This window comes from Tenrec ecaudatus, chromosome 8, assembly GCF_050624435.1.
Source record: "Tenrec ecaudatus isolate mTenEca1 chromosome 8, mTenEca1.hap1, whole genome shotgun sequence".
Lineage (NCBI taxonomy): Eukaryota > Metazoa > Chordata > Mammalia > Afrosoricida > Tenrecidae > Tenrec > Tenrec ecaudatus.
In genome coordinates this window covers 37,563,123-37,576,226 of record NC_134537.1, presented here as the reverse complement: position 1 = coordinate 37,576,226, position 13,104 = coordinate 37,563,123, and the positions used below count along the sequence as shown (strand labels likewise).

General features: G+C 37.2%; 1 protein-coding gene across 5 annotated transcripts in view; it reads left to right on the top strand.

The window, feature by feature from the left end:
- The window catches only part of ATP13A3 (ATPase 13A3), a 118,113-nt gene that overhangs the window by 35,141 nt on the left and 69,868 nt on the right, over positions 1-13,104 (top strand). For all 5 annotated transcript variants that reach the window (XM_075556227.1, XM_075556228.1, XM_075556229.1 and 2 more), the window contains 10 exons: positions 478-558; positions 1,690-1,759; positions 4,644-4,778; positions 5,525-5,597; positions 7,359-7,490; positions 8,412-8,591; positions 8,729-8,886; positions 9,704-9,892; positions 10,881-10,942; positions 11,711-11,861. In XM_075556227.1, the coding sequence (XP_075412342.1) occupies positions 478-558; positions 1,690-1,759; positions 4,644-4,778; positions 5,525-5,597; positions 7,359-7,490; positions 8,412-8,591; positions 8,729-8,886; positions 9,704-9,892; positions 10,881-10,942; positions 11,711-11,861 (1,231 nt within the window). The remainder of the gene's footprint in view (positions 1-477; positions 559-1,689; positions 1,760-4,643; positions 4,779-5,524; positions 5,598-7,358; positions 7,491-8,411; positions 8,592-8,728; positions 8,887-9,703; positions 9,893-10,880; positions 10,943-11,710; positions 11,862-13,104) is intronic.

Genomic DNA, 13,104 nt, shown 5'->3' with positions numbered 1-13,104 from the left:
GACTCACAAAATACATGAAATAGTCTTTTTTCTCTTTGATTTTGGAATTCTCAAGTTAATGTGTCATTTTAAATTGTATTAGTTATTAAAGCTTTAACAAAACTTTGAGAGGCTAATATTACTGTATAAATTGGGGTGTTCGCAGCTGGTTTATCATGGGATAGATGGATTGTTTGAGCGTTAAATTTTTCATTGTAACTCATTTTATTGGGGCTCATACAACTCTTATCACAATCCATACATACATACATACATACATCAATTGAGTAAAGCACCCTTATACATTCGTTGCCCTCATCATTCTCAAAATTAGATATTTGAGATTTTAAATTAAAAATTTCAAATTCTCATCTCTAAATTTTGTTAAGGGTTTCTACTTATAAAGAAATTACACTTAAATCAAGCATATAGAAAAAAGGCATTAAGTATTTTGGATATTTTAAACTTTGTTTAAAGTAAAACTTTGGATTTATTTAGGGGACTGGATGAAGGTGTTTCTTGTACGTCAATTTATGAAAAGCATAGTGCAGGACTGACAAAGGGGATGCATGCCTACAGGTAATTTTTAATCCAACTAAAGTTAGATCTGTTAGAGTTCTTAAATACTATAGTATATATAATGCACCCTCTTATCTTGTAGTTGTATATGTTAATGGGTATTTTAATACTATAGACCTAGTAGTTGAGAACTTGTTAATATTTTGGGTATTAATAATTTGGGTAAGACTGTCTTTCAGTTTAAGAGTTATAAAAATGTAGCTGATGTTTTGAAGTTGATGTCCTTAAAATGATAAGCTAATCAATTATAACATGTATATTTCCTCAGTTTTAACATCTCTGAAATTGGAATGTGTCAAATAGTTGAGGGTGTCATCCTTTAATTGACAGTGTTAATCTTTCTAGGTGGTATAAAAAAGTCTTATAATTGATAGCATCATAAGGGTTTCTTAAATATGGAATTTTAAGCATAAGCTGCAATTTATCATAATGAAAATTTGTAAATTGGGAAACTTACCTCTTTTTAGTGTTATATTTTGCTAAAGAGTAAAACTATGCTAGTATATTGCTCATTTTGAAGGTAAATATAATTTTCAAATTAAATCTGTGATTTCCTTTTACTTCTATAGCAAGTTCCTTCAGAAAATTCAATCAGTTGAGACTTAGAGTTCATAAGAGACAATAATTATTATATAGACACGAGGAATTAAAAATTAGAACTTAAGCAACTTTTTAAAAGCAGTTTTTAAAAAATAGGCACAATGTTTTGATATATAAATGCTCTTTTATTTTAATACAGTGTTATTGTTAGAAAAGTAGTGTGTGACCTCTCAAATTTATTTAACCTCTTGAAATTGTATTTTAATTTCAAAATTGTTTAGAACGCTTGTGTCCCAGTATGGGGGAAAAATATGTTGCCTATAAGGCTTTTGTAGTTGTGTAATGCACAAAAAGTCAGGTGCCAGAATGAAATAAAACAGCAGTACAATGATATGTTCCAGTATTAGTATCTCTTTGTAAATACTGCAAGTATAGAGAATTTAAATTGTAGAAAACAAGTATTTAGAAACATGACTGCTTAAATTTCAGATATTAAAAACAGTTTGTGGTTTGAACTACTAACTACAGTGCCTTTCCTAAGAATACTGTTATTATGTAGTGTGCTATAACACTACTTTTTTTCTGTTATAGAAAATTGCTTTATGGAGTAAATGAAATTACTGTGAAAGTGCCTTCTGTTTTTAAGCTTCTAATTAAGGAGGTGAGACTGTTATATATATAATTCAATCTGTCAATTTAGAAAGAGCCGTGATTTAAATAATGAGAAGATGGCCTTGTTTTTTGTTTCCTAGCTTATCTTTATTACTTGGAGGGAGGGAGGGAGGGAGGGGAGAGGTAGCAACTGTGGTTTGAGGCGAGGGAGGGAGGGAGGGGAGAGGTAGCAACTGTGGTTTGAGGCATGAATTACTTTTTTTGTTTGTTTTGCATTTATTAATATACAAAATGCCTCAAAATTTTGGGCTAAAACAATGAGCGGATAATGGATTTGCCATGAACTTTTTGAAGTCCCCTTGTCTGTGTATTCTATATAAGAAGTTGAATATCTATTTTTCTGTCTCATAATATACGTCTCTTTTTTTTTTGTCTTCACATGTTTTGTGTTAAAAACTAGATATTGTACTAAAGCTTTGGAATATAAAAATGACACATTGGTAGACTTTTTTTGGGGGTATCTTAGTTATTTCGTGCCGTTTTAACAGAAATACCATAAGTAGATAGCTTTAGCAAACAAATTCATGTCCTCACAGTTTAGGAAAAAGGACCTTTGAAGCCTAGGGGTCTCCAATTCCTTGTTCTTTTCAACAGTTCTGCTTCCGACAGAACTTTCCTTTTCTCTGGAGTACTCCCTTGAGCTGTTCCCTGCCCATCGAATTCCAAGAGGAAGACATTTTGTCTTTCTTCCTTTTACTGCCAAGCTGTTGAGTGTTCAGCTCTGTTAGATTAGATTCATCAAGCACAAACTATAGATCACTTTCACCAAAATGGTGTAGTCATGTCCTTGATGAATATTCTAGGGCGTGTGTCCTTAGTGCACACAACAGACTTTTCCAGATCCTTAAGTTCTGTTTTCATTTGAACTCCATCTCTTTGTTCTTGAATTTTACAATAGACAGCAAGGAGAAACCATGAGGCCCCTTTAAGATCTTCCTTAGCGATCACAGCCAGATATCAAAGTTCATTTTCCCATCAGACATTTGAAGATAATTCAGACAAATTCTTTGCCTCTTCATAAAAAGCATCCACCTTCCTCTACTGTTCAATCAGATGCTTACCATTTTCTTTTAAAACCGGAATTAAATGCTCACATTTGGTTGCTGGTGCCGTATGTGTTCTCTAAGATGGTAGGGACTTGAGCCCTCATCAAATTGCCTGTGCTCCCCACCAATCTAATAGTCTCTTTAAGGCAACATAGGCCTTTATCAGGCACTTTAAAACCTTTGAGTTTCTATCCATTTCCCAATTCCAAAATTACTTTCACTTAGGTATCTGTTGGAGCAACAAGATGCAAGGGTGGTTTAGTGGGTTAAGTGGCTGCTGACTAAAAGTCTGCCAGTTCCACTTCACCAGCTGCTCCTAGGGAAAAAGATGGGGCAGTGTGCTTCTGTGAAGATTTACCGCCTTAGAAGCCCAATGGGACAGTTCTTTGGCCCAAAGGGTTGCTAGGTGTTAAAGTTGACTTGGCAGTGGGTTAGAGCAATACTCCATTTCCAGTACCAAATTATCTCTGCTGCTGTAACAACCACCACAAGAGGATGGATGGCTTTGACAAACACACTTATTTTATCAAAGTTAGGCTGCTAGAAGTTCAAATTCAGGGTTGCCTGTTGGAGGAAAAGGCTTTTTCATGGTGGCTCTGGAGAAAGGCCTCTGTCTCTTAAAATTTTGCTTCCTGTTTTCTAGGACATGTTCATGTGTCCTGGCACCTAGCACACTCCTCTGTTCACTCTTTTAATCTCTTTGAAGAATCCCCAAAGAGGCTAACTCAAGATAGGTTCATAGTAACCCTGCCTTATTAACTTAGCAAACACCCTGTTTCCAAATGGATCATATCCACAGGTATTGAGGGTAGGATTTGCAACACATACTTTTAGGGGGACATAATTTAATTCATATCTATCTATAAAGTTAGAATCACTCTTTGCTAATGATGTAATTTGTTCCTAAGGTAAAATATGAGTGTGTATATCTTAAAAGTGCTTTGAAAAATAATGCAGCATCTATTTTAAGGCATTGGGGCTATTAATAAAATTGGCAAAAGACTACAGATTTGGGTCAACGGAGTGTGCTGCTAGGACTATATCTAGTCTCTTTGTTCAAGGTCTAATCTTTATGTACTTTTCTTAGGAAGGCAAAACACTGTAGCCCATTAGCTATATTTCTCTCTTTTAGATTCCAGTGTGCCACTAAAAATGTGTTGTATTCTATTAAGAGTTTCATAGCTTAGAGTGCTTAATTATGGGGACTAAATATGTTTCATGCAGAACTGCTAACTTGATATGATTTAGCTGTTTCTTGCCAATCTGAAACAATGCAAATACTTTAAATTGGGCTTGCTTGTTCAGCCATATTCGGAGAGTCTGGGGACAAAGTCCTATGCTAACACCCTGCTTTACTCTCTGGGATAGTGCTTAACTGCACTTTAAAACTGATAGGGTACTGTCGAGCTTACACTTAAAAAAAAAAGCATTTTATTAGGGGCTCATACAACTCATCACAATCCATACATACATCAATTGTGTAAAGCACATCTATACATTCGTTACCCTCATTTTCAAAACATTTGCTGTCCACTTAAGCCCCTGGCATCAGCTCCTCATTTCCTCCCTCCTCTGCTTCCCCCTCCCCCATGATCCCTTGATAATTTATAAATTATTATTTTTTCATGTCTTACACTGTCCAACGTCTTCCTTCACCCACTCTTCTGTTGTCCGTCCCCTAGGGAGGAGGTTATATGTAGATCCCTGTAATCGGTTGAGCTTACACTCTTAACCCTTGTTTTTCTCTCTTCTTAATTGAAAAGATGGAGGGAATCTACATGGTGTAGATATCTCACTCATTTTGACTTGTATTTCTTTGTCTTTTAGGTTCTCAACCCATTTTATGTTTTCCAGCTGTTCAGTGTTATTCTGTGGTGCACTGATGAATACTATTACTATGCTTTAGCTATTGTGATTATGTCTGTAGTGTCAATTGTGAGCTCGCTGTATTCTATCAGAAAGGTAAGTTCCATTTATTATGGGTTTCCCCAATATGTTTAAAATTGTATGTGCATTTTGAAATGCAGGTAAGGCATGTAGAATTAGTATTTGGTACAAGCACTTTACTCCGACTCTCTGTCTACTCACTTGTTCAATCTCTGTAAAAAATTTTTTCAAAAGAGGTTGATTCAAGATACCCTCTACAGTAATCCTACCTCATTAACATAATAAAGACAGCCCATTTCCAAATGGATTATATCCATAGGTGTTGGGGTTTAAGATTTACAACACATACTTTTTGGGGGACATAATTTAATTCATAACAAGAAGCTTGCACTTTTATTCTGGGAGGGAAACATGTTCAGTTGTAATTGTAAATATAACATAACTGCAAATACAGTGTAATTGTAAATCATTCCATTGGAAATAAATGTCAGCCACTCACTTGTCTACACTTCACTCCTGCCACCTTTGCATTTTTCTCTTTTGAGGCTCAGGCAGGCAGTTGTGTTTCAGTGTCAGAACACCTCGTGGCGTCTATGGTGTTCATCTCTGGTTGGACTGGTTCTGCTATTTTCAGAGTTGTCTCCATAAGTGCTTCTTATTTTATCTTGAGCTTTGTTGAAATATTGACTCTAGATTTTATAAAGGGAGAGCGCTGTGCATTCATTTTATTAACTTCCCTTATCTTAAGGCACCCTTGCTTTGTTTGTTGGTATCTGCTAAGTGTGAGTTCATATTTGCTAGGTTTTGTTTTCCTCTTTCAGCAATATGTTACGTTGCACGATATGGTGGCAGCTCACAGCACTGTGAGAGTTTCAGTTTGCAGAGTAAATGGAGGTAAGTGCTTTAGGCTGCTGCTGCAAGAAGAAATCAAAAAGGATTAAGTTCTAATGTTTGAAATGATTCTAATTAATTATATACATTCGATTTATTTTTCATAGCATTTTTTATTGTAGGACAATACGTATAACACAGTATTTGCCATTTTAACCATTTTATGTGTACAATTCCACAAAATTCATGTTGTTTTTTAAGAATTAGAAATACGTTTCGATTTATATTCTTAGCTTGTACCATATTATTCATTTATATAATAATTCTATTTTCCTATAATGTGAGCAGGTATGATCAGCTTTGAGAATGTTGTGGTTTTCAAGACTGTCATAACCCTGTGCCTTATTTGAACTTCAGTCTCATTGGAAAGAGGCGGTAAATAGAAAGTAACAGTAAAGTGTTGGAAATGCTGTGGCAGGGAAAGGTCAGAGCACAGACACGGCTTTCCCTGCCATGGACATCTAGAAACTTCTAAGTAGTGACAACTCAGCCAGATAAGAATTAGGTGAGAGATTGAAAGATGGACTGAGGGTAGGGGGAACAGTGCTTTGCATGCTCAGAGCCTGGAAATCAGAGCACTTGGGATAACCGAAGGAAATCCATTGTGGTGGATACAGTAGCCATGTCATGGAAGGCCTAATGAGCATGTTCAGGAATGGGGACTCAGCTCAGAGGCAGTGGGAAGCCCTTGAAAGATTATAAGCAGGGGAATAATATCCTGTCCACCTGCTTATGGGGATCATTCTGGTTGCCATGTTCAGATTCCTGTGGGCATGGCTTGGATCAAGGTGGGGGTTGTGGAGATGGGGAAAACTGAGGTGGGTTTGAAAGATACATCAATGTTGGTAGTGAGAGGACTTGGCGATTGGTTGGATGTGAGGTGTCAGGCCGGAATGATGTGAGGGAGGGGACATTGTTACTCAGTAAGCACGGGGGAGAAGCCCACTTGTGGAGAAGGTCAGTGTTTTGGAAATGTTCGCCTGTGTGGGTAGATGTTCAAGTAGAAAACAAAGGGAAAGGGGGAAGAAGAATGAGGGAGCATGGCCTCTTAGGGCAGTAGTCACTGTGACTTATTAGAATGCCTCACATTGGTATTTATTGGAATACCAAACGAGCCTCTATTTGTTTGGCTTTTTTTAGAGTACATTCAGGTGTAAATACAATTGGTCCTAGCATAGTGTGCCTCCGTCTCAGTGCCTCCTTGTCACTTGCATTCAAGCTGTGAGTCTCCGCCACCCTGGCCCCAGTGTTAGGTGTGCAGCTTATTATTGATACTCCCTTTCTTTGCCAGTCTCTGCTGCTGCAGATCCAGGGGTGCTAGAAAGGCATTTCCTTCAACTTGTATTGTCCTGATCTCCTTTGGATAATCTAGCATGGCATTGGGGTGAAGAGAAAGTGATAGAACTTGCCCAGATGGCTAAGATGGTTGACAGCTAAAGTTGTAATGTAAAAAGGAAGACTAGCAGTTGTAAATGAGGGAAGTGCACCTGACTGTTTGGTCAGGGGGAGACTTGGCATCATCTGTGCTCATGTGGAGTCCCGTTAGGAGACAAACTAGCCCCTATAAATAAGCACCATGCCCTATCAACCTAAGGAAGAGTAATCTCCCACGTGCGAACATTTCATTTATGGATGTTTTTATTTATAACTTCATTATTATTATTAAATCATTGTTATGATCAAATGTCCTTTAGATAGCTCTTTTGTTAACATTCTTTTCATGTATATATAAATATTTATTTCCTCCCCTATTTTCTTTAATAGAAATAGAAGAGACCTTTTCGACAGAGCTTGTGCCGGGAGACATCATTTTGATTCCACTGAACGGGACAGTCATGCCATGTGATGCGGTACTTGTTAGTGGTACTTGCATCGTAAACGAAAGCATGTTAACAGGTACACTAAACGAAATGCAAAAGTACCACATGAGTTGTTTATAATGATTGTAGGATTACATCATTCCTGATTTAGCTACTGTAACCTTTATATTAGTTAACTCACTGAATGTAAAAGACAGTGAAGGTGTTTTTTTTTTTTTAATTACTCTGAGGAAACAATTCTGTGCTATGCTCAGCTCTGATCCTAAGTCACCAGGCTGGTGTTGGAAGGAAAGAGAAGAAGCCCCTTGCCTGCAGATAAGCTAGCTGTTACTGTTGACATAAGAAAAGGAGCAGTAGACTTTAGAATGCGTTCTCTGTGGAGTTCAGAGTAGAGTTAGAGCTTTATATCCTTTTTATCACATTAGTTTCACAGGATACATTTTTTTCAGTTGACTTAGACCCAAACTCATGCACATTACATATTTGCCTTCTTTGAAGCACAAGTTATCAGTATTTCTGAGGTTTACATTTAAATTCGCAAGAAAAGTGTCGCACTTTTTTAAACCAGTACTTTCTAAATTAGTTCTTAGGGATAATAGAACAGGTCTCTGGCAGCCGCCTGCTCTTCGTTGATATTATTTGAAACAAAAGCATTCAAATGTACATAAGTATTACCTTTGCGTGACAGATCATGGTCTGAAATTAACGTGGAAGGTCATATTTGATATTTCTGTTTGAGGAACTAGGCAGATAAAATTGAATTGCTAATGTGTGCTGTCAACATACAAGGGGCTATGAAAGGTTTGAGGGAAATCCATTCCCAATTTCATGTCTCCCTGGACTTCTTTAAGTCCTCTCATGCGAGGGCTTCTAATACTGTTTTAAATAGTATAGTGCATTTGAAATAGAATAGAAACTTTAGTTTTAAAAACTGAAGTATTTGCTGAGCTAGCAAGTTAAGATTCTTCATGTTTGAGAATTATTTTCTTTGCCTTAGGAGAAAGTGTTCCAGTGACAAAGACCAATTTGCCAAACCCTTCAGTGGACATAAAAGCGGTGGAAAACGAGGTATATAGACCCGAGACCCATAAACGACACACTCTGTTTTGTGGGACTACTGTCATCCAGACTCGTTTCTACACTGGAGAGCTCGTCAAGGCCATAGTCGTTCGAACAGGTACAAACCTCTTCTAGAGAACCTGACCTTGCATGCTTCCATCTATTTGATGGCAGTGTTTAAAAGGGATCCTGCCATGGGAGAGCCTTGTCGTTTCCTCATGAAGATACGGTCTCTCCCCCTTCATTGTTTTAAAGGATTTAGCACTTCCAAAGGACAGCTTGTTCGCTCCATACTGTATCCCAAGCCAACCGACTTTAAACTCTACCGAGATGCCTACCTGTTTCTGCTGTGTCTTGTGGCGGTGGCTGGCATTGGATTTATCTACACCATTATCAATAGCATTTTAAAGCAGGTATGGACGTGAGACTCTTCAAACCATTTGAACCTGAATGATTCAGCACATGTGTGAACTGTGGCCAGTGTGACAGGAACAACCTTTTGAGTTAAATTTAAGAGTAGCTGCTTTAAGTGTGAAAATCCCTTATCTGGCTGTCATGTTAGTGCACTGAAATAACATTTCAAGTCATTGTAGAATGTTTGTTTGGGCAGCTCTGATTTAGAGTCTTACTAGGAAGAAGAAAATGATGAGCCACCTGCTGCTACCTTACCTGCTGCAGTCCTTACCTGCATTTCTCTTTGCAATCTCTGTAGTATTAAAATGATTTGTGATGATTTAGCTCATTTTCCCAAAGTGGATGATACTCACCCCTGGAGGGTACTGGAGTGATCGGGGGGGGGGGGGGACGGGGGACCTGGAGAAGCATATACTTTATCCTGGGTTATGACTCGTTTTTGTTTTCTGAGAAGGGGTGACAGGCCAAATAAGTTTGGGACCATACGATTTAACTGAAGGCACCTTTTAGAGGCCTTGCCATCGTTCTTCCTGTTCTCTATGGAAACTCAATTGTGAACTTACTTTGAAGTGTGAATGTGTAAAATATATGAACATAAGAAGTTTCTTTTAACAATAACTCATTGCATAATCTACTGGCAGTTGGTTGAAAGCTTTCTGTTTAGCAGAATCTCTGAAGGGAAAAAAAAAGACAAATGGCTAATGGACATGTGAATGTGAAATTACTTCTAGATTCTTTTATGAAGAAATGCAATTGGTAAATATTTAATTTGGGGAGTTTGACTTTTTTCTTTTTTTAAAAAAATCTTAACTATAGGTAGAAGTTGGTAAGATAATTATCGAGTCTCTTGATATCATTACAATTACTGTGCCCCCTGCACTCCCTGCGGCAATGACTGCTGGTATTGTGTATGCCCAAAGAAGATTGAAAAAAATTGGTATTTTCTGTATCAGTCCCCAAAGGATAAATATCTGTGGACAGCTGAATCTTATTTGCTTTGACAAGGTTGGTTCTGTTTTATACCATTTTTATAGTTACTTTATGGCTTTTAAATATTTAATGTTTTTGTATTACTTGACATGCATTCTTTTAATCTTATTTTTTATCAAATTACTTGGCATATGTCAACTCTGTGTATTTCTTCTCATTTTTTTTTCAATTTTGAATACTTTGGAATTTTTTTACTTGCTCGAATCAGTAATTGATTATTCACTCATATCCAGAATCAAGTCTTGTAATAGTAGTAGTAAAACTGACATGCTCTTTCATGTTTTTAATATTATTCATATATGGCAGAATACACATGAGTTTCCTCCACTTAATTACTTTCTAGTGTATATGAAGGGGCTTCAAAAAGTTCATGAAAAAATGGGATTAAAATATAATGGAAAAATTTCACAGACTTTTTGAAACTCTTGTATGTTTCATGTTTGCTGTCAGATTTTATTGGTATGGGTTTTGAATTTTAATATCCAGTTCATATTTCCATTTTTCTGGCTGCCCCCAAATCTCAAAATCTTCCAGTTTGTTTTTTCAGTCCAAATCCAAATCAGGATTAAGTTGATTAAAACTGATCTGTAACAGTTGTCTTTTCTCACCTCTCACCCAAGTCTTTGGTTGAACAAACCACATGATGCTCATCTTGTCTTTGACCGGCTAATACCTATTTTTTCTTCCTCATCTCTCTCCAGAAACAAGCTATCATTCAATTAAGGATGCCTATAACTTACATACATACATATATTACATATACAACATACATAAACATACACATAAATATTTTGTCTCCCAAGTACTGCTTTGTTCTTCTTTCATCTTTTAACTGAAAACATCTGAAAATTATTCTTTTCCATTGTAAAGAAATTCTGTTCATTTTCTAAAATAGGTAGGTATATAATAATTGGGTATATGCAGAATAGTTTCTAAAGATAAAAATTGTTTTATTTATTTATTTTTGAGGTATTACATCTTTTGTGTATGTTTCACTTTTTAGACTGGAACTCTTACTGAAGATGGTTTAGATCTTTGGGGCGTTCAACGAGTGGAAAATACACAGTAAGTATTAACTTGGCTTGATGCTTTATTATTTTCACTTAAATCTTAAAAAGAACACCCATTTTTCTGAAGTTAATGAAGACGGCATTGACATGGTTAAATTCTTGACCTTGATGGAGTTTATGCTGAGAAATAAAGTTTATATTTGTTAATTCAATCTTTTTATAAAAAAATCATTTTATTGGGGGCTCGTACAATTCCTATCACAATCCATACATCCATCCATTGTGTCAAAAACATGTACATTTGTTGCCATCATCATTCGCAAAACATTTGCCTTCTACTGAGCCCTTAATATCTGCTGCTCATTTCCCCCCTCCCTTCCCACTCCCCCCCACCTCATGAATCCTTCATCATTCATATATTATTATTATTTTGTCATATATTACACTGTCTGACGTCTCCCCCTGCCCTCTTCTCTTCTGTCCCTCCCCCAGGGATGAGGCTATGTGTAGATTCCTGAAATCAATTCCCCCTTTCCACCCCACATTCTCTGTACCCTCCAGGCATCGCCGCTCTCATTACTGTTTCTGGAGGAGTCATCTGTCCTGGATTCCCTGTGTTTCCAGTTGCTATCTGTACCAATTAAATTAATTAAAATTAATTAAAATTTTCCATGAAATTTTTGAAATACCCTTATACATGCAAAAATGCAAACCTTTATTTCCAGTTTTTAAAATTTGAATCTGAAATGGCCTATTGGAATTTCCCCTCACTCTTGGGATTTGTGTTATACTGTGAGTCTAATTCAGTGCGTTTTCATTTTAGTTTTCTTTTGCCTGAAGAAAATGTGTGTAACGAGATGTTGGTGAAATCCCAGTTCGTTGCTTGTATGGCTACCTGTCACTCACTTACAAAAATTGAAGGAGTGCTTTCTGGTGATCCACTTGATTTGAAAATGTTTGAAGCCATTGGTTGGGTAAGTTCTCTCTTTTAAAGTACAAGTAGTGGATCCAGAGCGAGGAAGTCCCCAGGGAATACCAAAAATAGATTTTGGGGCCAGGGCATGGCACTGTATCAGATTTGAGTGGAAAATACTCCTAAAGGTCAACAAACAGACCTTGAACTACTTACAGGCTGTTTTTGTTTGTTGTTGTTTTTTTGTCATTGGTTTGTCTTTGTTGTTTTCTTTTGCTTTGTTTTGCCCTGTCTTGTTTTTTGTGTATATTATTATCTCTGCAGGTCTATCTAGATAAGATAAGTGAGATAAATAATATGGAGGAGAAAGCAATGGACCAATCATTCCCAGGGAGCATGGGAGAGGGGCAGGTGGGGGGAGTGGGTGTTAACAAACCCAGGGATAAGGGAACAATACGTGGTCCAAAATTGATGGAGAGGAGGGTGTGTAGGAAGCCTGGTAGGGCTTCATCAAGGGCAATGTAACCAAGAGGAATAACTCAAACCCAAATGAAGGCTGAACATGATAGTGGGACTAGAGGAAAGAACTAGGAGGTAAAGGGCATTAAAAGAAGTCTAAATACAGGCATGTACATATTTAAGTATATATGTCATATATATATGATAGGAAATGGATGTTATGTGCATTTATATATATATAGGTTTAGTATTAAGGTAGCAGATGGACATTGGACCTCCACTCAAGTACTCCCTCAATGCAAGAACACTTTGTTCTGTTAACCTGGCATTCCATGATGCTCATCATCCCAACACAATCACTGAGGACAAAGCGGGTATATAAGCAAATGTGAAGAAAGCTAATGGTGCCAGCTATCAAAAGATAAGAGCGTCTGGGGTCTTAAAGGCTTGAAGATAAACAAGCTTTGGAGATCCAAAGCCCATCTGTAGGCAACTTTACACAAGGGTCATGGGGAGAAGACGAGCCAGTCAGGGTGCAGTGTAGCAATGATGAAACATACAACTTTAGTTCTTTAATGCTTTCCCCACCACTGTCATTCCAGTTCTGCCTTCCAGATCCAGCTAGACCAGAGGATGTACACTGGTAAAGATACGAACTGGAAACACAGGGAATCCAGGACAGATAAGCTCCTCAGGACCAGTAATGAGAGTTACGATACAGGAGGGTAAGGGAAAAGGGGGAACCGGTCTAAGAATCTACATATAATCCCCTCCCTGGGGGATGGACAACAGAAATGTGGATGACATTGGACTGTGTAAGACATGACAAAATCATTTATAAATTA